General features: G+C 37.2%; 1 protein-coding gene across 1 annotated transcript in view; it reads right to left on the bottom strand.

The window, feature by feature from the left end:
- The window catches only part of LOC129718400 (sodium-independent sulfate anion transporter-like), a 44,204-nt gene extending 26,635 nt beyond the window's left edge, over positions 1-17,569 (bottom strand). Inside the window, exon 1 of the mRNA XM_055669165.1 lies at positions 16,995-17,569. Within this exon, the coding sequence (XP_055525140.1) occupies positions 16,995-16,999 (5 nt within the window). The 5' untranslated portion in view covers positions 17,000-17,569. The remainder of the gene's footprint in view (positions 1-16,994) is intronic.
- Between the last annotated feature and the right edge of the window lie 8,267 nt (positions 17,570-25,836).

Here is a 25,836-nt window from a genome sequence, read left to right as displayed (position 1 = left end):
AATAAAAGGAGCTAAGTAAGCATTGCAGTTTCTTCTAAAATCTGGTTCAAATTTCCAAGAAAAAGCTCAAGGGTAATTTATTTCCACCAGTTAAGACGCACTACGAAGAGTGTAAAGATTATGAAAAGTTGTCTATGATTGTTGATTCTAAGATTGTTGATTTCCTTTGAGAAATAAATAGCGATACGAAAAAAGAGGGATAGAGAAGAGGAAAGAGCAGTGAGAGAGAAAAATTATCCAGAAAGTAAAATATCCCATGTCTAACATATACTTTGGTCAAAACTCTACAGTTCAAGCAACCAATAAAAGATCGCACTCAGTATGATTTTCAAAGATCTCTGGGGCTTTCATATGAGCATGCGAACATCAAAATCGGAATAAGCGTTCTGTAAAGAGAGTTTTTTTTTTGTTATTTTTCTTTTTGGGTCGATTTTGATATACTACACATATAAACAACATATTTACACATACATACGTACAGGCACACATACACAAACATACATAAATTATTCAATTCGTCGATCTGAGTAAATTGGTATACAACACATGACTCACCGTGCCATTAATTCTGCCTTAAAAGTTAAATTTCTTATATAAAAAATACTCTTTGATCAATATTTTAAAATCTAAGCCACTAATCAAAAATCCACTCGGTAGCATTCTGGGGGAGCACAGTAGCTTTCGTTTGCGTAAAAGATCATTAAAATCGGATATTGCGTTCTGTAAGAAAGGTGCGTTAGTATTTTGCGGCACATACATACAGACAACATACACACACACATACACACACACACATACACACGAGCAGACATTGCTCAGTTCGTCGAGCTGAGTCGAATGGTATATACGATCCGGATCATGGATCTATTTTGCGTTTTTCGACCGATTTTAGAACCTTTGTTTAATATAACAAAGGTAAAAGGTAAAAAAATATAATAAGGATAAAATGCATAACGAGAATAAAAGAAAAATGAAACGAAAGCGGGTAAAAAGAAATAAGAAAGAAAATAAATATATCGTAGCACAGGAGAAGAGAAAATTGGAAGTGGAAAAAGGAAAGACAGATAGAAGCGCAAACACAGAGGTAGAGACAGCAAAAGTTAGAGAGTATTTAATGTTTAAAACGTGAAAAGGTCAAAAATGTAACAAATATAAACAATGACAAAAACCTATAAAGAATGACAAAACAAACAAAAAGTTAAATATGACAACAATTTCCATAATTAAAATATACATACAAATATATACAAATTTAAATGAGAAAGCAGTTAAAAATTGCATTTAAGTCAAGAAAGTTTAAAATGAGAATGTTATGAAAATTTTCGAAATTATTATGCCAAAACTGTCAAGAATGTCATAAATATTTCAATTTCAGAAATGTCAATAATAACAAAGTGATCAAATATGTCAAAGAATGGAATTGTCGAAAAAGAAAGAAAAAAAATTAAAACATGTTTTGGTTGTACGAAAACAGAGACATATTATTAAAAAATGGAAATTAAAATAAAAAAACAACCAGGAAAAAGAGAAAGAAATATTATGTGATTAAAAAACAGAAGAGAATATTCTAGTGAAACTGAAAGGAGAAAAAAATTAAATGAAAACGAAAAAAAGAAAAAGTAAAAAGTATGAAAAACGAGAAGATGCAAAATAAGAGAGAGAGAAAAAAATAACGAGAACAGAGAGTGAGAGATAGAGATAAAGTGAAAAGCAGAAGGAGAGACAAGTCGAGGAGAGGAGAAAAAAGAAGAGAGATCGATAGATATACAGTCAGGAAGAGTTATTAGTGAAAATTATGTATTTCAAAAGGTGGAAAGTTAAAAACATGTTGTAACTATCAATAATAACAAAACAGTTACAAAGAAAATGTTCGAAGTGTAACAAACGTCATAAAATATCAAATATATTAAATATGTCAAATGTCAGACACCAAAAAAATAAAAAATTTTATGCATTAACGAAAAAGAGGTATAATAATAGAAGCGAAAGTAAAGTATTTACAGAAAAAATAGGAGATATAGAAATAGGAACTACACGAAATGAATAATAGAAGGAGAAACAGAATAACAAAACAAAAAGAGATAAAAATAAATGAAAAAAAGAGACGAAATAGGTGTAGGAAAAAGAAAAAGAGAGATCTACAGATAGAGAACGAATAGAGATAGATTGAGCGATAACTAGAAAATAAAAGAAATATCATTGAATGAAACTGGAAAATAGGTTTGAGAAATAAAGTGAAAAAACGAGAGAGAGAGAGAATATATCAGAAAAAATAGAGAGTAGATAAAGAAAAAGAAAAAGTAATGAGAAAAATAAAAAGAGAAATTAATGCAAAATAAGAGAAAGAGAATAAAAAAGAGAGAGATAAAAACAGTAGAGATATAGACGACAAAAAAAGAAAATAGTATAAATAAGAGAAAGCAGAGAGTGAGGAGAGACAAAGGACTCAGATAGGAGAGATATAGTACTAGAGGAGGTGAGAAAAAGAGACAGAGAATGTGGTAAAGGAGGAGAAATAGATATATAGAGAAATATAAATATTATACAGATATCAACAATAAAAATAGTTAAAAAAGAAGAACAGCGAACATGTCATAAATGTGATAATTGTACAATTGTATCAAATACGTTAAGTATGCCAAAAATGTAAAAATGATCGAAATTATCAATAATGTCAAAACGTCAACAAATCATAAAAATGTCCAAATATGTTTAAAACATGTTAAAAAAACAAAATTGTCATATACCAAATATATTATATGCGGCCAAACGTTAAAGTTTGTCAAAAATTGAGAATGTCAAGAAAACCAAAAACAAATAGAATATATTTTGATTGACCGAAAAAAAGGTGAACAAAATAAATAACAGATGGAGAAACGTATAAAAGGAAGAGAAAAAAAACGGAAAAGAAAAAGGTATATATAAAAAAGATAGACAAGAGAGAAACGGATCACATAATAGAGAAAGTAAGATAAAGCGATGACGAGAATGCAAAAAAAAATGATTAAATATAACTGAAAAATAAAACAGAAAAAAAATGAAAAACGGTAAAATATCAGAAAAGGAAGAGAAATAAACAAGAAAAAATTAAAAAGCGAAATAAAAAGCAAACAAAAGTTTGCAAATTTAGAGAAGAACAGGGATGTGAAGAAGGAGAGCATTTAAAAAATATATAAAAGCAAAAAACAAAGCAAATAGTAAGTGAAAAATAGGACAATGAGCAAGACGAGATAGGAAAAAATGTCGTAGTAAATACTTTCAATATCATTGAAGGAATTATCAACAATTTTGTAAATGTCTAAGTTAAAATAGCAAAAAATTCAACATGATTTGTCTTTAGAAATAACAATGCAAGAAATAGAAGTAAGAAACAAAAGAGAGAAAGAGATAGGAAGATAAAAAAATAGAGAGATAGAGGGATAGAGAGATAGAGAGAGTGAAAGAAATATAGAGATAGAAAGAGAAAGAGAAAAAGGAAAGAAAGAAAACATAGTGAGAAACACACAAAAACAGGAAGATAAAAGGGTGAGCAAATAAGGAAAGTGGAGAAAAGGAAAAAAAAAAATAGGGAAAGAATATTTAATGAAAACGAAGAAGAAAGTGAGAGATATAGTAAATAATGTATCTTCCAGGATATCCTAATAAATAATAAGAAATATAGTTAACGACGTTTTGATCTTGAAACAGTAATTTAAAAAAAAGAAAAGAAAGATAAGAAAACAGGTGAATATTGAAAGAGAAAGTTACTAAGATAACGAGAAAAAATTAGAAATAAGACAAACAGAAAACATAGGAGAAAAAAATGAAAATGGCAGTTTTGGGTTCGAGTCCCACCTGCGGACCTATATTTTTCGTAGTTTCTACTATCATATTTCAGTTAATTTAATTTTCTATCTTCATTACAAAATTCACTCCTTAAACCAAAAATTAGAAAATGAGATAGTAGAAAGAAAAGATTAAAGAAAAAAATAGAAAAGAGAAATGAAGAAGTGAACAGTATAGCGATATAAATAAGACATGAGAGAGAATAAAGCAAGTTTAAAAACGAAAAAGACAGAGAGATATGAAAATATAAGTATCTATATTAACAAAAATATCAAAAAATAAGATAACGACAATCCTGTCAAAAGTAATAAACTTTGAATTAAAAATGGCAAACTTTTCAATTGACAAAACTGTCATTCAATTCCAGGTCATTCGGTAAAACAATTTTAAATTATAAAAATGTTTATGCTTGAATGTGGTATATTTTTAAAATTATTCAAGAGTTCAATCGAAATACACTGAATTCTGTTTTTACGCCAATTTTTTTTACGTGATTTTATTTTACACGATTTTATTCTACGCGATTTTCTTGAAATAACGCGATATGTGACATGGGAATTATTGTTTCTGAGCCAAGATGTAACACACACACATACATACACACACATACACATATATAAACACACGTTTACCGCATAGCGAAAGATTTTGTAACGACGCGATCTTTTTTTACACGATTTGCTCCACATCACGCGATTTTTTTACGCGATTCTTTTTTTGCGCGCACGCATCAATCGCGTAAAAAGAGAATCGCGAAGGACAAAATTCCGTAAAATAATTTTCCGGAGGACGAAAATTTCTCATGTGTTAAGGTGTAAATTCTTAAGACAAATAAACAAACAATAAAGATTTTAAGTGAAAAGCATAGATGACAGAAAAATGAACCCTATAATAGCAGACTTGAAACGGTACTTGGGTACGAAATATATGTATGTATTATAAGGATTTTTGTGGCTCACATCTCTTGACTCAATAACAAAACTGACAGAAAATTAGCAATTCATAGAATCGAATTGAATTTACTCTAGCAATAGTCTTAATTTGTCAAACCCCAAATCCGTAATTCGGAAGCTAGAACACAATACCAGACGCAATTTGCAATTCGTTCGAATGTGACTTAGACTAATGAACAACTTAAATAACTTCCCCGATAATAAGTAGCCTCGCAGATAACCGTACAAAGATTGATGGGGGATGTGGCTCCATCACTTATCGGACTTGTCAATTGCCGGAACATTCCGCAGAGCGCCCCACAAGCAGAAAGAATAGCTTCAGTTTCACAATCATGGGATTGAAGCTGCGTGTATCATTCACATTCCGGACAGGTGACATTGCTTCCAGGATTAAATTTTTTTTTCATCATTTTTCGATGGAAAAGCATTAAGCCTGTATCAGACTAACCGTTGCAGCGGTCAACCGCTACCGTTCCGTTCTTTTTCGACCAATCAGAGCACAGCGGTCGACCGTCGCTTGTTGTTGTTGCAAAAAATAGAATTTTTTCTATTTTTGCCGCCGACCGTCCCCAACGGTTGCCGGCTGCTGTCATTGACATGGCAAAGGCAAACGTGCCTCTTCACACCTACACAAAGTCACATATAGAGACTTATCGAATAAAAATGTGTGCTTCTCTTTTTGGCACACACGACAGCCAGTCAAAACATTGATAGCACCGGCAACGCTGGTTGGCGATGTCAAATTTCGACCAACGCACACTGGCAAAAATGAACCCAAATTCTCACTAATCAAAAGCCGCTGGGCTGGATACCTTAAAAAATCATTTCTTATGTAAAATTGGTCAATAAATCTAAAGGTGATATTTTCATTATGTGCAGGGCACGGGAAAGGGTCTATATTTCAAAAAATACGCAAAATAGGGTGAAAAGAGGCGAAAAAGACCATTTCCCGTGCCCTGTTCAAAATGAAACCATTACCAATCAATTTGTTGACCAATTTTACATGAGAAATGCTTTATTTAAGGTATCCAGCCCAGCGGCTTTTAATTAGTGAGAATTTGGGTTCATTTTTGCCAGTGTGCGTTGGTCGAAATTTGACATCGCCAACCATGTTTTGACTGGCTGTCGTGTGTGCCAAAAAGAGAAGCACACATTTTAATTCGATAAGTCTCTATATGTGACTTTGTGTAGGTGTGAAGAGGCACGTTTGCCTTTGCCATGTCAATGACAGCAGCCGGCAACCGTTGGGAACGGTCGGCGGCAAAAATAGAATAGATTCTATTTTTTGCAACAACAACAAGCGACGGTCGACCGCTGTGCTCTGATTGGTCGAAAAAGAACGGAACGGTAGCGGTTGACCGCTGCAACGGTTAGTCTGATACAGGCTTTACGCTGACAGATCGACCGATGATTGACATTTGAATCAATTCTACGTCAAAGTGATTAGATATCAGTCCGGGTGAGTTTGTCGTACGTCACAAGACACAAGTTACAAGAGTGCAATCGATGCAATGACAAACATCGGGAATGTCCTTAATGTCAAGTGCTGTTCTGATCACCGGTCTGCAATCGATTGGCAGCAATAGGGGATTAAGGCTAAGCTCGATCCGGCTTATCAGACAGGCAGCCATCGATTGTGATAGTGCGACAGAAGGTTGGTACTTCTAATTGATGCGTTTTTCACCTGGCGTCAATCGGAGAAATTAGTTTACACGTTTCACGATTATTTGCTCTGAAGTGCTCGTGTGTTTGGATAATATTAAAACTAGGATTTGGCTTGCCTTCGAAACGAGAGGTTTGATTTGCCACCTGAGTGAATTACTGATTGCAGATATTAGTTCTGCCACCGGAAATTATAGATTCGACAGCCAAAGGTCGCGCGCACGCAGCTATCGTATTCGCAAAATTTTTACGATTACTGGATCATAAATAAAACAAGTGAAATCAACGCACAATTTGGCGAACAATCGTCTTTTCAGGATTACTGGTAGCCTATCAACGCTGAAAATCAACTGTCATAATCAATAATATTGTTTTTATGAGATTCAGGATGTTTCTGATATATGTTTGCCATTTCAGAGGTCAAAATATGTTTTTTAAAAGATGGCAGTCAATTTATTCTTGAAAGTAAAACAAAATGACCTATTAAAAAAATAGTAAAGTAAAATACTATGCATGTCTTATATCAAAAAGACCGAACCGTGCACAAGTAAAATGCTCTTTGGGAACCAAAAATAACACACATTGTTTTTGATCTAAGCGGCATCGGCCGAGATAATCTTCCCAGTTGTGGATTGTTTAAACGAACAATTTACCAAGTTGAGAGGTTTTCTTTTTTTTTTTTTTGGGCGCCATCAGCTACCGAAGCTGATACTCGTAATTTTCTTATCGTCCACTGTGATACGGCGTGCAATTTTCAGGGTCGACACTCCGGGTTAAGGCCGTGTTGCAACTGAATTTTTGAATGCAATTAACATTAAAATCACTCTCCACATCGATGTAAATAGTTTTTAGAATTATAACAAATAGGAAATATTTCCTAGTAGAGGATTACTTACTGTTACGTGGATTTTTGTAACAACGCAAAGAACCTCAGCTAATGCTGAGGGTTGATCGCAATGTACGCGATTTTTCAGACGCCAAACTGTCTGTAGAGCTAAAAGTTTGACGCCATTCGCGCGCGTGGTTAGAACCGAGTGAAGTCACCGAGAGCCGGAAAGGAACTATTTTTAAACATTGAAAAAATGCACTTCCATTTATTAGCCCTCGGGTTGAATTTATCGTCCCAGCCGTTTATATCGACTAATTCAAGCCATGCTTGTTTGTCTTCGCAGTGTCACGTGAAATGTTGTAAAAGTATCGATAATTGCGGCTATTTATAGCAGGCATAATATTTCATTCAAACGGTAATTGGTAAAGTTGCCAAGTCTGGCAGAGATCTTGCTCTGAGATGGTTTCAGAGGTAGAGCAGCTGTAGGCATTTTCTACTGTACATACGTTTAGATATGTGTATTAAGATATTACCGTATAAAACGGAAACAACACATATTAATGAGTGATTTGAAAAAGATGGGCAATATTCTTTTTTAACATTACCTTTTCTGAGAATCATAGGCTATTTTCACGTGTTCCAGATCCAGGTCGTACTGCTAAAGTATATCAGTTTGTTAGTGAATGCGTACTTCAAAAAGTGATCATATGTCGCTTCCCTCGACAATATACGAATGTAAACTAACATCGACATCGCATCAAAAAGTTAGGTCCGAGTTCTGATCCAGGCTTCTTCGCATGTATAATTTTTTTCCGATTTGCTCAGGATTCACCTCACTAACTCCTACACAAATTACGTAACGCATAAAGGGGGGGGAGGAGGGTTGAGTCTGCGTTAGTTACTCATTGCTACGTAGGTGGGACGGGGGGGTAGTAGAGACAATTACGTAACTGTAATGTTTGTTCGAAATTTAAAATTTCAGAGGGGGGTAGGCTGTTAAGCGTTACGTAACTTTAGGGAGAAAGTCATATCGAACGTTACTTATCGTTACATAGGGAGAGAGAGGGTCTGAAATATAGATTTTTAGCCTTACGTAATTTGTGGAACTGAAACAAGTCAATCCTTAAAATTTTGTTATTGAAAAACTGGATTTTTTTTGTAAGCCGAGCAAATTTAGTAATTTCTTTTTCGTTAATTTTTCAATTGTTTAATATTTCATAGCCATTTCATATAACAACTTTGATCCTGCTCTATATAGTTTTGAGGTTGTGAGTTTTTGAAATTGAAGTTGTGTGAGGGAGTGTTTTGAAGTTGAATTCTTTTGTTCATAGATCCATAACATGAAAAAAATATTCAGAGTTCTAAAACACTTTTACTCAAACCTGTATGATAATGCAAAATTTGAGATTTAATTTCAGATGTTCATAACACAACACCTATCATATTGTTTTGTGAAAAACTCAAAAGATGGTTATAAATTTTTGTTTTAAATGATTTTCAACATAAGTTTTGAATTATAAATTCTCGGAGAAACTATTACTCGTTTATTTTTTTCATCCAGTTTTAAATCTTTTTCCTTGGAAAAAATAATTTTATACCCGTTTGCTAAAATGACTTCGCAATTTATTAACAGCAATAAACAAAACTGAATATTCAATGAAAATGCAGTGAACTATGCATAGTTATCCTAATTTCAACGATTGGACGAGAAGACAACAATTAACAGACAAAATATTGAGAAGAAAGTAGGTATTCAGCAAATTGTGATATTTTCACATCACGTCCAAAGCGGACGCGTGGGTCTTCAAATAGAAAGAAATTTTTCTAATCAGTATTCTGTAGAGCGCAAATTTCATGCGGATCTCTAGGCGGCAGGACCTAAGCAGGCTACGCAATCCTTAATAAGCCTTATTCGCTGCCGCAATTCGTGTTTGATATCACGGCTCACCTCGTTATCACACGTTCCGAGTGTTTAAGAAAAAACTATTTCATCAACCACTTCGAAAGTATCTCCATGCATCACCACTGCAGTAGCAACACTCTCTATCAGCCTCCATGAAATTAATTTTGGCAATGTTTGTAGTGAGTCCAATTCTCGCAGCTCCCCTTCGGAGAGCCCTAAAGGCCTCCTCCAGAGCTCTACGATTAACACCGATGACATCGCACCAGTCCTTTGGATAGCACCTTCCAAAGCTATGTTGTATAGCAAATTCGAGAGCCTGGCTTCTTACTTCAGACCATCCAACATCACAAACGCGTTCGCACAACCCGCCGTCCTGACGCATGGTGTCAAACCGTCAAAAGTGGCACGTATCAGCTTTATCGAATTTGTTGGGAAACCATGTTCAAATCTGCCGCAACTTGTTTCACGGAGAACTGCTGGCTCCTGGTAGATCTTCTCACTCGAAAACCGCATTGGTATTCACCAACGAAGACTTCCACGACGGTTTCAGTCTGAGGAACAGAATACCTGAAAGAATTTTATATGCGGAATTGAGGGAGGTTACGTCTGGAAAGTTGCTACAGTCAAGGGAAAGCTAGAACTGCCGAAAAAGAGTTCATCTTCGGGAGAGCATGGATATGATGAGCAAGTGTTCGCTAGCGCAGAGAACGGTTTTTTGAGGGACGATACGCGGATCTTTTTTTAACTACAGTCAACAATGTTAGAAGCAGAACTCTTCTATGCTGGTCCTTTGGAATGACAAGATCGATAACCTGCTTACTGCTTAACCGCAGGTTGCAGTCAGCTGGAGAGAACTTTTCCAAGCACTGCTGAATGGAGAGAATCCACCAAATAATTTTAAAATCTGGCCCGATGAACGAACTCAGAACGACTGTATGAATATGCCTCTTCTGCCATAGCTACAAGAAGAACCATCTACTCGACTGCAGAAACTATAGAGGCATCACGCTAAATTCTCAAATTTGTTAAGCTTAGTTCTGACAGTATAATTTTCAATTTTTTTAACATAGAAAAGGCAAAGAAAAATATAAAGGCAAAAAAAAAATACAAAAACAAATGCGAAGTGTCCGTTATGTTGTGCTGAAATAAAATATATGAATTTATAAGAGACTAGTTGAGAATATGTCAGTAGTGGTTGTTGTGCTGCTTTCTGCGTCTGAAAACATGAATTGAAATAAGTTTTTTCAACAACATTGCAGCGCATACACAGACGTGTCGCTCCCTTCTACAACCATTCACCGTACAAAGTGATCCAAACAGATCATTCACACGTTCACACATCTACCACAACTACAAACGTTAAAAACGTAAAAGCAACACCAACATCAGCAAATACCTACTCTCCTACCAGGTCGTAAAATGGTCTATCCACATTAGGGTGTCCCAAAATTGCACAAGACTGGGGCTCACCCTCCAGATGATAGAAAATGGTGTTACGAACAAACTTTTGTTCGGTGGCAGCTCTAGAAAATGATGTTTTCAACCGGCCCCGATGATTTTTTTGAAAAAATCGGTTTTTCTTATGTTAAATCCAAAAAACATGTCCAGTGATTCAATTTTCCATGAAACCTAATCCTTTTATATTTTTACAGGTTCCTTAGGGTCCAAACTGTAAAAGAAAAATTCGTTTTGGATTGATTAACGTCAATTTATTTTCCTAAAAAAAAATCTATCGTTTGAAAAAGAGATTTTTTAAGTATACTTTTACATTCAATCAATAAAAGTGGGTATTAAACCTAATGCTCTCACCAACTGAATACCATTAAAATTTGGGAAATTTTATGGGGAAGAACATTGCCAAAGACTATATGGCTCTAAAATAGCTTGATTTTGAGTTATTCGTGATTTACTGTGGAAAAATAAGTTACATTTTGATGTTTTCCAATACTAAAATGTTCATTTGTCGTATCATATAGTATTATAATTTCAACTAAATCTCCTGTTATTCAAAGGGCTCGTTCTGCAGGGTAACTGTTAAGCCTCAACATTTCGATTTGGCATCAAGATAATAATTTCTTTCTATCCGGGCCTTGGAATCTTCCTGAATAAAAAAACTTGATATCAAGCCGCAGTCTATCGAAAAAACTTTAGTGACTTCTCTGTGAGTTCACTAAGTTTTTTATAGACGAAAATTTTTTCACTCATGAATTTTCGTTTTCACTGCTCACCATTTTCAAGTTTTGTACCACCCTCCTCTTCGAGTCATCATTAACATTTTTATCGAAAAAAACCAGGCTAACTTTGACCTCCGGAAGATACCACAAGTGCAGTCTGCAGACCCGGCACCGTACCGAAGTCACAGGAGATTGCGGGTTCGAGTCCCATCTGAAAAAGATTTTTTTTCAAATTTTAAGTCGCACTTTCTGTCCTTGTTCATTTTTAGCATTCTCGTTAAATTACATACATTTCCTCTCCTTTAGTAAACTTGATAATATTCATTCATTTTTTTTTTACTCGACCTTGATTATTGTAGGAAAACATTAAAATTCAACTTTTTATTTCACAGTAAATCACAAATAATTTAAAATCAAGTTTTTTTAGAGCCATGTAGTCTTTGGCAATGTTCTTCCCCATAAAATTTCCCAACTTTTAATGGTATTCAGTTGGTGAGAGCATTAGGTTTAATACCCACTTTTATTGATTGAATGTTAAAGTATACTTGAAAAATCTCTTTTCCAAACGATAGAAATTTTTTTAGGGAAATAAATTGACGTTAATCAATCCGAAACGATTTTTTCTCTTACAGATTGGACCCTAAGGAACCTGTAAAAAATATAAGAGGATTAGGTTTCATGGAAAATTGCATAACTGGACATGTTTTTTGGATTTAACATAAGAAAAACCTTTTTTTTAAAAAAGTCATCGGGGCCTGTTGAAAACATTATTTTCTAGAGCTGCCGCCGAACAAAAGTTTGTTCGTAACACCATTTTCTATCATCTGGATGGTGAGCCCCAGACTTGTGCAATTTTGGGACACCCTAATCCACATTTGCCAATGCATGTACGGGAAGTGTCACTTATCTCTATAAGCAGACGCATAAAGAATGTTCAAAGACCAAAAATAGAAACAGTAGAAAAAATCCCGATATTGCAATCGACACATGCGACATTTTCCTGCACTTTCAAGGCGGCATAAGATGGGGCGTTGCATACTTTTTACTGAGTATGTGCTCGAATATCAACACATAACAAAATCGAAATAATAATAATTTGTACTTATCTTACTGAATCCATTAAAACCATTGCATGTTCGAGCGCCTCTACAGCCTGCAGCAACCATTCAAACACTTAGCTTCAGCAAAAAAAAAATGAAGAAAAAACACTTGAAATGTGAACTTTTACTAAGCAGGCACTTCACACGTGCTGACGAAGGTCGTGCTGCCAGAGCCTCCATCTTTAAGGTCATCACGATACTGAATTCTACATACAAAGCGCTCTACCTTATGCTGTTTTTGAGATTGAGACCTTTTGTCAGTAAATACCAAGTTGGTTTACGAGTGGAATAGGTAACGATGAATCAAATCCTCACTCTGTGACATAAGTCTCGGGGAAAAAAACCTGCAGACTCACCATCTGTTTTTAGATTTCAAGACGGCGTAAAACTCAATCAAGTGAAATGGACTGTGGCAGATAATGCTAGAATACGTTTTTTCGACGAAACTGATTAAAGCTAATTCGAATGTCGCCGGAATGAGCAACATCATGCGTAAAAATATAATGGGCGAGACGTCACTTTCGTGGCGTAGGATGGACTAGGGCAATGCTTCCAAACCTTCTGTTCAACGTTGGCTTCTAAGGTGAGGTACGACGAGCAAACGTGGAATAAAATGGCACCATCATTACAAAATCTCACATACTTTTTGGCTTCTCGGATGACATCCACATAATCGGGCATAAAGAGCTGTGGAAGAGGAATCCATGTACCTTGGTGCTCTTGTAACCTGTGATAACGACGTGAACTGCGAAGTCAAACGACGAGTTGTAGCCCGCAGACCTGCACAAAACTGCTGTTGTACAGAACGCTGAGCCTCCCGGTTGTCCTTTACGGTAAGGTGCTGCATTCAATATCTAGCGTCAAGTTGGAAGGTAGAATATGGCATGAATCATGAGCTCTACCAAGTGTACGCATATGCTGACATAGTTAAAATGATAAAACGCGGCAGGTTTCAGTGGCCTGAGCATGTAGCCAGAATGCCTGATGTAAGAGCCGCCGACTTTCCCTTCCCCCTAGTAGTATTTGGTCACAAAATCTCACAAACCCCCCACCCGCACCCTAAAAAACGTAGCCTTAGATGACACCCCACCTCCCCTCGTTCTAAGTAAAACGTACGAAAAATGTATAAAAAGAGTAGGGGAACTGCTCCATTGTTCATCTCAGCCCATATATTCATCTCATAAAACATGAAAACACAATTGAAAATAGGAAAAAAACGCATATTTTCTTCCTAAACCAATCTGCTAATCCATGGAATGGATTCTTCTTGGCTCACATTAGATTCCTCATGAGGTATAATCCTCAAAAAACTCACTTAAGAGCTCTAAATTTGAAATTATAGCCGGGCATCAGCACTCGAAAACTCATTTAATTCAATCACCTACCTCAGAAAACAAAATCCGGGCATTGTTTTATACGGCTACAACGGGAAGCGTTATGAAGCCAACCAAAGTTTTTTTCATCACTGGCGTACCACTTTTTATTTTAATCACTAAGCAAAATCACTCACTACACTAAGAATACTCTCATCTTTGAAATGTTCACCTCAAATATCCTGAAATAAGCTTGAATTAGCAGAGATATATGAGATGAATTTATACAATTCCTAAATTCAACTGTACGTATTTTCATCTGTTTTCACTGCGTTGAATAAAATCAAAAGTTGCTAAATCAGTTTCTGTTAATAAGAAAAAATCATACTGAAAATGTTTAATTATTCCAACATAATTGACATAAATCTACAGCACTGCAGTGGTTACCTAGGTTACCACATTTGCACGTAAACAACTACAGCGGATATCTAGGTAATCTACTACGACGGGCTGCCGCTACGTTCATTCATGATAATGTGATTCATTCATAATTAGCAGTGTGATGAATATGGGGGCGTTGTGAGATGAATAATTTTGCAGTGATTCAAGTTTTGAGATGGATATGGAAGCGTTGTGAAAAATGGTTTGTTTTACAACATTCAGGATAAATCTAGCTAATTATACTAAATATACAATGCTGAACGATTCCATAGGAGCACGTGAGCATATTCAGTTTATTTGTTCAATGATTTCGTGAAAATTGGGTGTTAAATCCGTGCATACTTCGTGAATATCGGCTTAATGAGATGATTAATGGATCAGTTCCCCTATTTGAAAAAAAAATCACCGTGTCAATTTCAATTCATTCATCACTCATACATTTGTGACAGCATTTCATATGATGTTGACTGCGCTCTATGTAATTGTCCTCTGCTTTTTTTTCCTGTATGGACTTCTTCACTGCGACCAGAATCGTTGATCTATTGTGAGATATGCCCGGGTGTTGGCTGCATCCCGCACTTCTAATATTAGCAATACCGCTATTGAGAAGTGGCATGCTTATTATTATTTTTTATCAGTGCTTGTGTGTGATGTGCTACCTTTCCTTTTACATGCTTACTGTTCTCCTATACCGAGCCTTGTTCCTCCTACCAAAATATCACCAATTATAATTCCCTGAATAAGTTTCATCGTGCGTCCTTCTGGCCAGTTTTATTGATAAGAGGGACTTATTTTTGTTGAGAGGAAGTCATGCAAAGGTATTGTAGATTTCAGCGTAAAGGAAGTGTAAGTGGTGGGGAGCCTGAGAATAAACCCATGCTTAAAGTCCTTTCTGACATCGAATGGCCTGATTCTACTAAGATTCGAACCCACGACCATCCCCTTGACAAAGCGGACTCTGTAACCTTGCGGCTACGCAGCTCCCATGTCTTTTGCTTTGCAGAATTTGTCTTTTGGTACGTGTAGAAAATTTGTTTGCACAGAAAATATCCACAAATCCGCAAAAAAAAAAATAAATCGCTGCACTAGCTTCGAAAACAAACATGTGTTTTGTAATTTTCAGTACTAAAAGGTGTAGAGAATGTTCCCGCTGCAAAGCTTTGTGCGATGTTTTAGTGTATTTTTAGAGACCATTTTCTCTGCAAAATAAAATTGGTCTTTCAGAAAAACAATGCTACTTCGATTTCAATCCACCCCCTTCCCCTCCCTTTGTCACAGCTGGTCACAAAACGATCATATCCTTCCCCCTCCTCAAAAGAATGCTACGACATTTAAGTATGCTTCCTTATGAAATCGTCCAGTAAATGAAATATAGTAAATTCAACTAAGTTTATCTTAAATTTCGTAAAACGATCCATATTCCACAACACTCCCATTTAGTCATCTCAACACAGAACTCGCTGCTCAAACATTTATTCTCATATTCAGAATACTGTTATTGGATTTCGTAAAGGAACGTAGCCGCGCACAGTTGCAGTAGGTTACCTTGGTATCCACTGATGTTGTTTACGTTCAACGTTTGGTTTTGATGTGGATACAGTCAGGTTTTTTTACGCGAGGGATAAGCACCCCTTAAAGAAACCACGTCATTTCGAAAATCCGCGTAAAAAGCGTCACATGACATTTCGATTATGGTCAATATGTCTAAACTACATTTTTAATATGAATCTTTCGTGATAATAGGAACTAATTTTGCAAGCTCTTGATTACCCTCAACGCTGTGAAAACAGAAGAAAATATGTACATTTGTGAACATTCATCTCATATGATTCAACTATTTCAAGCTAGTTTTCGAAAGCTTGAGATGTGTATTTTGAAGAACTAAAGTATGTCGTGAGTAGTATTGTCAAGTGATTGATATGAAAAGTGATTCCTAAATAATCGAAAAAAAAAAGAAAAGAAGAATCCATTCCAAGGATTATCAGATTGATATAGTTGGAAAATAGTTTTTTTTTCTAGTATTGAGCTTCAATGATGTTTAAGATATATATAGGGACTCAGATGAATAATGGTACAACTCCCATGTAGCTTGAGAATGAGATTCAACTTGCTTGAAATGTTACGTAATGCTCAGATGTTTTACAACAGTATGTACATTATGATTTTGTTCAATAAAATAATTAACATGTTATGCAAGCTTGAAACAATATCAATAACTTCACACTAAACACAGGTAAATAACTTCACGAAGAGAGATTTTTGTAGGGAATCAATAAGTACGATTTATGATATAACTTACGTTCATTTTTTGTTGTTTTAAACTACAATCATTTCTTTGAAGGAAAATTTAGCTATAGCAATTTGACGAAACATTGATCAATATTTACGAAAAAAGATAAGATTGCATGCACAGTTTACATTCTGAACTATTGTGCCTTCAGATCCAGCAATTGCAGCGGTCTCTCTTTTCTTGTCGATCATTTATACATTTTAAAACTATTTTTCGTAAACAGTATGTCACTTTTTTACAATGATTAAATTTTAATTTAAGAAGAAAAACGGGTAAACCTGAATGCTAAAGTATTCCATTTAGTGTATCTCTATTTCGCTTTTAGAATTCTTCTCAATCTGAATTGGTTAGGTGGGAGAGACAGTATTCATGTTTATTTATCAATAAACTGGGCTGAATAATGCCTAAGTTTACACTAAGTTTGTAGATTTTTCCCAATACTGTCGTACTGGTTTGTTTGAGCATAAAATAATAAACAAGACCTGCAAGACAGATTCTACTTACGACATTTTGCCTCGTTGTAGAGCCCCAATTCAGAGTAAGCAGAGAAACAAAATCCAGCGTCGCACTAGTTTTTCATCAAAAATAAAATCCTCTTCCCTAGCACTTGCACCCAATGGTCACTTTATTTTATTTCTTGTGCAAAATCAGAGCACCTTCATCCGAAGCCGTTACACGCGTGTCGAATTTATGTTTTTTTTGTCCCTTTTTCTCTTTCTACAGTGCACTAATAGCCAAGCCCGTAGGCCTCACTTTTTCCGCAGAAAGCGACCGAATTCTTCGAGATCCAACCACCGAGCGTGTTGACAGATGACTGAAGGATCAGCGGCTACCGATGACGAATTATAATTGCGCTCTTTTGCGGCGCGGCATGACAGGGAATTTCTTCCCGGCGCGCGGACAACTCGTATCTAATCGCACCGAGCAGCCGCCACCGCCGCCGCTCTGCTGCTGGGATCGGACACTTAACGCCACACTCATGAGTTACCGATCCCTGTTGGCCCTTCAGGCGGTTGGACTCACTCTCTCTCACTTTTTTTACCACTAAGACCTGACAGCCAGAGTGTACGCCAAACCAACAATGGAAGAGTATTTCGTGCTGAATTACTACTTCTCTACTATATGTACTATACCCGTTCGGGAGGATTTGTTATCAAATTATTGCAAAGTGCCTTCAGCGTACACTACAAGACACGCTATCGCTATCGCTCGATCAGCTGAAATGTGAACGCTCGTTTACGGTGGGGAAAATAATGGTGAGTATTGTCACTTGAGACGTTGACGGATCCAATTCTACTACGCGTTTAACTTTTACGTTATTTCACAACATTCCACAAAACAGATCGTAAATACTGGCTGAACGTAAGCGTAGCTGCCAAATTCCTCAATAAAAACAATTCCCAATCGAGCCATTCGAACGACACTCACTTCCGACCCCGCGCTACTGGGAAATTACTGTAAACAAACGCTCGTGCCCAGGTCCTCTGGCCAGGCACAGCGCCGTATCGATAATGATAATGACCGCAACAAATTGCTTGCCGGGTCGGCTGTTATCACTCACGAGACACGATATCGGCATCTTCTTTTTTTTTCAATAACAGAACCGGCCACCCATTGGCAATTTGTGTGGGCTAATTGAAATTAGTGAAAAGTGCCGCAAACAATAGATCTTGTTCGAACGTTATATACGTAGCGAAGATTAGAATGATTTTTAAGCTTCGAAGCATTCAATAACTGGATATAACCTATCGCTAGAAATTGAACAAAAATATTGTCAGCTGATGACACATCACTTCAGAACATCTTTCCTAGAAGTATGACCAACTTTCATTTGGCTAGATGTAAGACAAACATCTACCAGACTTTAGATATCAATCGGAAATATTTACATGGAAGTTGTAGTGTACTTAATTGATTCTGATAAAATATTTGGTATGTATATACCACTTGAGGTAAACGGCATGATCCTGTGTGAGTAACTCCTCCTAGAGTGTGTCTTTAATTGAACTTTGCAGTAAGCCAGAATATGTTTACTGGTTCATCCATCTATATAGGATATTTAAAAAAAATCTCAAGTAGGTAGGCTTATGTGACCAAGTTTCTATAACTGCTCTCTACCTTACCCACTATGCATTGTTTACGAACCAAGGTGAGAACAAGGATTAATGGAATTCACATGAAACAGGAACTCATTCCTGTAATTCCATACCGTTCTTGACAGGTCCAGTCTCTTTGCGCCGAGCCGTCACATGAACGTCATTATAACAGCCAAACCGCTAAGCCCGCACATGCGACAGAGATTCCACTCAAATAAGCGACATGCTATCAGTGTAATTGCGCCCGCGAATAGGAAAATCCGGCCAGTAAATATTGTCAGACCGTACCTGGTATCAGCTTCGCTTCTAATCGCCATCTCAACCTTCCGGTACGCATCGCCTGGCACGGAAAGTCATCGGCTTTCACCTCCTTGGAGTGGTCCATTGACTGCTTGCTGAGTTATTTTCACAACAGAGAGAACAAAACAGTTTTATGGTGCACATGCAATTGTGCATTTTATGGGAATATTGGGTTCAACACTGCAATTGCAGGTACTTTAGATAAGATTTCACTCTCGCTTGGCCTGTTACATCCTGGTGATCTGGAGTGGACTCTTCGATAAGAGAGTCATAAAAATTGATTTGTTTTTAGGTTATGAACTTGGCTCGGAAATGAATGAAAGTGGAACGATTCACGCGATTAGTGACCTTAAATTGGATCTAAATAACCTATTTGTTTGTGAATGTCTGTTTGTATTGAGGTTGAAATAACGAAAACATATTCAAATACAAAAATGTGATACATGAATTTCGAAATGTTAGTACTCAAACATGTCATAATGGAATATTATTTATTATGTTTGCATATGTTCGCAGGAAATTAATGATTACAGTTTTCAAAAATCTACTTATCTACAGCTCCTATTTTATAAACGGTAAACCAATTGCTACTGGGTGACGGTTATATTGCTAGAGACTCACGTTACTGTACTAAAAGTTGATAAACAGTATCACACGTAATGTCAAGCTTATAGTAGCCAGTGTGCTTTTCATAAGATAGTATACAGCTTAGGCGCTTTGGAAGACTTGTCGTGCTGAATGACAGCCTAAGAAAGTGCACAATATAACGACACTTTAAAATTAGGTGAAATATTTTTTCTACTAGAGTATGTACTATAGTTTCAACTTAAAATAAAAATTTAACCTTCGAGTGTTTTATTAGAAGCAAAGCCTTGGTGCTACATTCCGTATCGGAACTCGACCTTCTGTTTATTATACACAGACTTCGCAGTCGACTGTTAAGGCTGTATCAGACCAACCGTCAAATATTTGTCACTTTTTGACAGATAAAATTTCGTCAAAGATAATTGTTTGTCACTCTCCAATTTTCAAATGCGGCAAACACGGGCAAACAACAACCGTGATGTCAAATAAATTTGACCATTACTTTTTTTTGTTCACACAGATAAATTTGACCATTACTTTTTCTTGTTAACACAACATTTGTTTGACACAAATTTGACCATTATGTCAGAAGGTCAAATATTTGACCATTTAGTGTTCTTTAGTGTACAGGACAATTGCGGGGCTAGCGCTACGATTCTACTGACAACAACAGTCAACAGTGTTATCCTTTTTAACAGCTCATATGAAAGTATGAGTTTAATGAAATCAAATGCGATTTACTGAACAAAACTTTCAAAATGCAGTTATTAGCTTACGAATTAGTTGAGCCGTCACCAAGACAACTGATAACAATAATTCTGCCTATTTTACACTATTTGTCCCTCTCTTTCTACAACTACTATTACTGGCTGTTAGTGTCGCAAATTTCCCTTGTCAACTTAATATTTGAAATGCTTAATTAGTGCTCTGGTATTTTTTCAATACAAGCGCGTTATTATTTTCATGTTCGTAAACTTCACTTTTTTGACGTCTCATCAGGGCCGGATTTAGACGGTGCACATAGGAGTATCTGACCCAAAAAGTTGGCCAAAAGTTCGACATACAAAATACACGAATTCCATTATTTTAAATTGATTTCAGTTGAAACATACCCTCATGCTATCCCAGAGCGTTTTTGATATAAATATAAATGTTGATTTTACGAAAATAACACGTTTTTGATATAAATCTATCCAATTACTACCAAAATAGAGCGACTTGGACTTTTGGCCAACTTTTTGGCTCGAATACTCCTATGTACGGTGGGGGGCCCGGGTCAAATTTGTTTGTGAGGCCCTCTTTTCTTAAAACATTAGAGGTTCCGTTCTGGGAGGTGATGGGCAAAAAAAAGGTCGCCCTAGGACTAGGGGGCCCCTAGAATCGGTAGGCCCGGGGTATTTGCCTCCTTTTCCCCCCCTCAAGTCCGAGCCTGCGTTTCATATAATTTTTATACCTTAATTAGCCTTAAAATTCTATTGATCTGAACTTCAAAAACCAAAATTACGTAACAACAAAAAATGAATATGCAAAAATATAACTAATTATGAAAAATATATGGGTAATATTCTTTTTGACGTAGGACTACATCTAACATTAGTAGAGTGGCAGACTGTGGAAAGTGTACTAAAAATGAGCCCTCTTGAAATGCATGTTGTGTTACTACCACTGAATGGATATTGGACGCCAATGTCGTATTGGCAAACAGTGGAACTAGGCCGACAGCAATGGAATATAGAAAGGTACGGAGATGGTTTGAGTCTCGGGCTTAAAGGGTTTCTTTTTTGTTAACATTGATGACGTAGGAGTCAAAAAACAATGCCCAAAAATCAATGTTCAGTACATTTTTTCAAGAAATTTTCACAAGTTATGACTGTTTACAGCTGAAAACACCTACTTGCGTGGTTAAATAATGCGGAACATAATTCTAAACGGCATTTTCGTGTTTTTGGAGATCTACGTCACAACCCCAACACGTGCTTCTGTTTACCTTATTTTCGTTACTAATACAGACAAATGTCTTCTTCTTCCTCACCTTTGTATACCTCATTGGGCCGATAGAGCTCGTGGCTGAGAGCAACAAAATGAAACGTTGTATCGTGTTGTGGCTTGGAAGGAGGATAATCAAATTATGTTATGTGTCAGATGGAAGCTGATAGCAAGAGGACAGCATGCGCAACAGTAAATCAAACTTTATGAGGTTCAATTTCAAATACAAATAAAAAAAAAAACATTGCACATTTTAAATGAAACTATTCAATAAGGTGTATGATTTCACTTTAAAAATCCTTTCATCGGGTTTCTTTAATAAAAATTAAAAATTGAAGTTTTGAAAACCTACATTCTGGGTGTATTATATAAGCTAGCACAAGAAAAAATATTTGAACATATATTCAAATCAAGAAGGCCATCAAGAAGTGTTTAAGAATTTAGTTTACTGAATTACTCCGAAAGGAGTAATTCGAGTAGCATCATTATTTCTCTTAAAGGGGGATGATCTTAAAGGGTCGTTATTTTAAGTGACGCTGTAAATGTGGCCAAAAGGGTGCACGTTTGTCTCGATATTCGCGTGAGCAAAATGCACATGTACGTTATCAAATGGTCTCATATGTTACAAATAAAAAAAAATCTATCCACAACGCTAGACGAGTACAGTTCAGTTTATAACTATCAGGGCGAAGGCTCCAATAAAATCGGATTCAATGTCAAAATTGCAAAGTGATATGTAAATATCGCACATTTCTGTCTTGAGTATTTTTTCCGTTTCCCGGTTTTGACTCTCTCGTCCAACATGGACGAGGAGAGACAGACTCCTGCGGTTCCGGAGGCGGAATCCTTCAAATTTCCATATTTGAGCTGGACAGGTACAAAGTTCCGCGAGTCGGAAAAGCGCCACCAGAGTTGATCCTTCGGTCGGAGTCGGAAAAGCACCACAGGAGCTGATCCATCGGGCGAGACGGCACCCGAAGAATATCCGGGATTCGGGGTAATGCATACAATCCAAATTTTAAGAGATCTAGCACGGTTTTCAGTCGTGGCCGAGATGACAAAACTCCTTCCTAATGAACTGTGTGTTTCGGTGTCTTGCCCAGGCTTCGAAATGGTCACGGTAGAACCACTTTACACTGCGACAATCGTCTTCTTCTTCCTCTGACGCTACCAAGGCTCGCTGTACTAATACATTCTTGAGGAAATATGTCGAACGAGTTCAACCACCACAACGTTTTTTTTCCTCAAACTTATTTTGACATTTTTTCTAGAAATGAGAATAACGCACGTTGAGTGCGGATATTTTGGAAATTATTTATATCATTATTCATATCATCTTGTAATAATATTTCGCATCATAAATAGAACGAAGTAGACAGAAATAGGCGGAAATAACATCGCCAAACGAATAACAGTGTGCATCTCTTCGATACACAAGTGTCGAATGACCATCATTTTCTTTGTTTGAGAGGCGACGGTTGTTTTACATTAACAAGCGAAAGCCTACTGTGACGCACGCTAAGGAAGCGAGATCAAATGAAAATGTTGACGGTTTCGAAGCCTGGTCTTGCCTCAAGCAACTAAACCAGATTGCTGTTTGTAATCTCTTCATGCTGGAGTACCACTTGTACATTTCAGCTCGCGGAGTGGAGATCGACGGTGTGGTTACTAATTCGAGTTTGGCCGTCGTGAATCTGCTGAAGGGTAGAACCGGCCGTTTTTAGGATTCCAGCCTTCTACTGGTGAAGACACTGGATTGCAAGTAATTGTACTCAGTACCACTCGACAAGGTTGTAAAAACATACACCCAATCAGATTCGCTTCGGGTGACTTTCGCCGGGACTACTCTACCGAGCTATGTGCTTGTGGACAAGGTGCGTCTATCCGTGCGTTTGTTTGTACCGCGCATAATGAACTGCCACAAGTGCAAGCAGTTGGATCATACGGCCACCCGTTGCGGCAATAAATAACATTGTGGCAAATGTGGCGAGCAACCAAACTGGTTTCTCCGAACGTTTTCGGAAAGATCAAATGAGATCCCCATCTGAAATTGCAAATATTTCCAAACAAATATTGGCTGTTGAAAATCCAAAGCAAACTCTTTCGGCATTCGCTAAACTGAATTCCCGCAAAGAATTTCTTGCACTTCCAGGAACATCAAATTGCTCAACTGCTTGGAATAATAGGGAACATTTTGAAATTTTTTGTTGCTCCGAATCTATAGAGTTGAAACGTGGGTAAGTACCATTCTAGGAACACAGGCTACCTTGAAAACGGTACTGAAATGGATCTCAAATCATATGATTTTAATATTATTCATCATGACCGAGATACCACTTATAAAGAAGTACTTCTCGGGATTAAGAAACTCTATTGTTTCTAAAGCATTAATCTCCAATTGGTTCCAGATCGTTGATACATCGACGATGGAGCTCCTCGTTGCAGTTGTTAGGCCGCCAGGTACGAATGATGTATCGCAGGCAGCGATCAACAAATACCTACAATTTTTGCGTTGTCTCCAACCGCTTGTTCCGCCACTCTTAAGTTGTGTTCATGGTAGTACTACCATAGACTTAGGTTTTGCTACATTGACTGAGAGACCTGCTGCCTGGGAGCACTCGGAGAGGTCATCTAATTTGCTCTGCATATTGTTTCGGCATTGTGCCCAGCGTTGCCAGGTCATTTTTTTCAAAAATCTGGAAAAGGCAAAATAAAAATCTGGAAAAAATCTGGCAGTCATTTCGTGGGGTGGAAGGTTAATTTTTCGAATAAAAGTCTTGGGGTACGCAAAATTTGAGGTGACAAAATTGCAAAATTTCGCGCCAAAATTGAAGTGATGACCTTTTTGCGGAACAGAGAAAAAAAAATCTGGATAAAATCTGGATCATCCATGAAAAACCTGGATAATTGGACATCAAAGCTGTCTACCTGGATACATGTTCAAAAATCTGGATAAGTCAGCTAAATCTGGATACCTGGCAACGCTGATTGTACCAGCAAAACAATGTCGTCAGTTAGGTCGAAGTTTTTTAGGAACTCTAACCAATATCTCGTCAATAACAATGAGAAACAGCAGCGATGATAAACCCTGTCTCACACCAGCAGTGACCCTTACAGAGTCGGACAAGACACCATTGTGCAACACCTTACACGAAAAAGCCTCGTACTGAGCCTCGATGAGATGGACTAGCTTCTCTGGAACTCCTCTACGTCTAAACGCGCCCGTGATGTTTCTGTAGTTGAGTCGGTCGAACGCTTTTTGAAAGTCAAAGAACACCAGTAAAATAGAGTCCTGAAATTCGTTGATCTGCTCCAACATAATGCGGAGTGTTGTGATATGGTCTACACATGATCGGCCAGCACGGAATCCAGTTTACTGCTGCCAAAGAGTAGCGCTGGTCTACCCCTGGGTCCGATTAAGGATTACCCTAGGATTACAGAGCAACGTGATGCCACCCCAGTTACCGCATCCAATTGAGTCTTCTTTTATGACGAGCTGTCGAATCGATTCTAGATCTTGCACCACTTGACGAATATAACCTCTTCGCGGGCTTGATTCGCCGCGTTGTAAGTTCAAATGAAACAATATCCCGGCAGGAAGATGAACAGACGGACTCCCACTCCGTGATGAAACAATCCGACGCACAGAGAACATATCAATATTTTGTATCTTGCTGGAATGAGCAACATACAGGAAGCCGTTGTAGCCGGCCCTAGTCGATACCTAGCTTGCGGGCAGATTGAGCGCCACTCTGAAATGGAAACTGTTCGGATGGAAAGGGTCGTTCCAAAGAACTGACCAAGAAGACCGAATTGGGATCGAACCAGAAGACTACACCAAAAACGGGTAGCCACCCTTTTATCCTCCAGCAGAAATCTTCAATACCTCATATTATCTCAGCGAGTTTGCGGTAGAAAACTACCCGAACCTGAAGGCCGGTGGTGAATGTGGGTAGCATGGGCAGTGGTTTAAACGCGATGGATCATGTTACACAAAGCTAAGGATAGCGTTGCCATATCTTTATCCTCCCATTCAAAACAACCCAGTAGCAAAAAAATGTGACGCCGGGTCTGTCTGTTACATCTGAATTTGAACAGATTAATCGTGTGCAGGACCAACAATCGATTCGAGGAAAGTAGCACGACTGTCCTCAAGCAGGAACCGGGTTAAAAACGGTGTCTGCGAACTGCAGTAATGATCAAAGCGGTTAAAGATCGTCAATAACCTTGGATACGGAGCTTTCAAGAAACAAAAGATTCACGGATTATCTTGCAGAAATATTGCCGACAGGGTTGCCAGATCTCGATTGACACTGAAGACGCACCCTACTCACAACATGATTTTTCCAGATGAAAATTGTTCACGCTGGAGCCTGTTT

The sequence above is a fragment of the Wyeomyia smithii genome, chromosome 1 (genome assembly GCF_029784165.1).
Source record: "Wyeomyia smithii strain HCP4-BCI-WySm-NY-G18 chromosome 1, ASM2978416v1, whole genome shotgun sequence".
Classification (NCBI taxonomy): domain Eukaryota; kingdom Metazoa; phylum Arthropoda; class Insecta; order Diptera; family Culicidae; genus Wyeomyia; species Wyeomyia smithii.
Note: the sequence above shows the minus strand (reverse complement) of the source record. Positions and strands in the feature narration are given on the sequence as shown.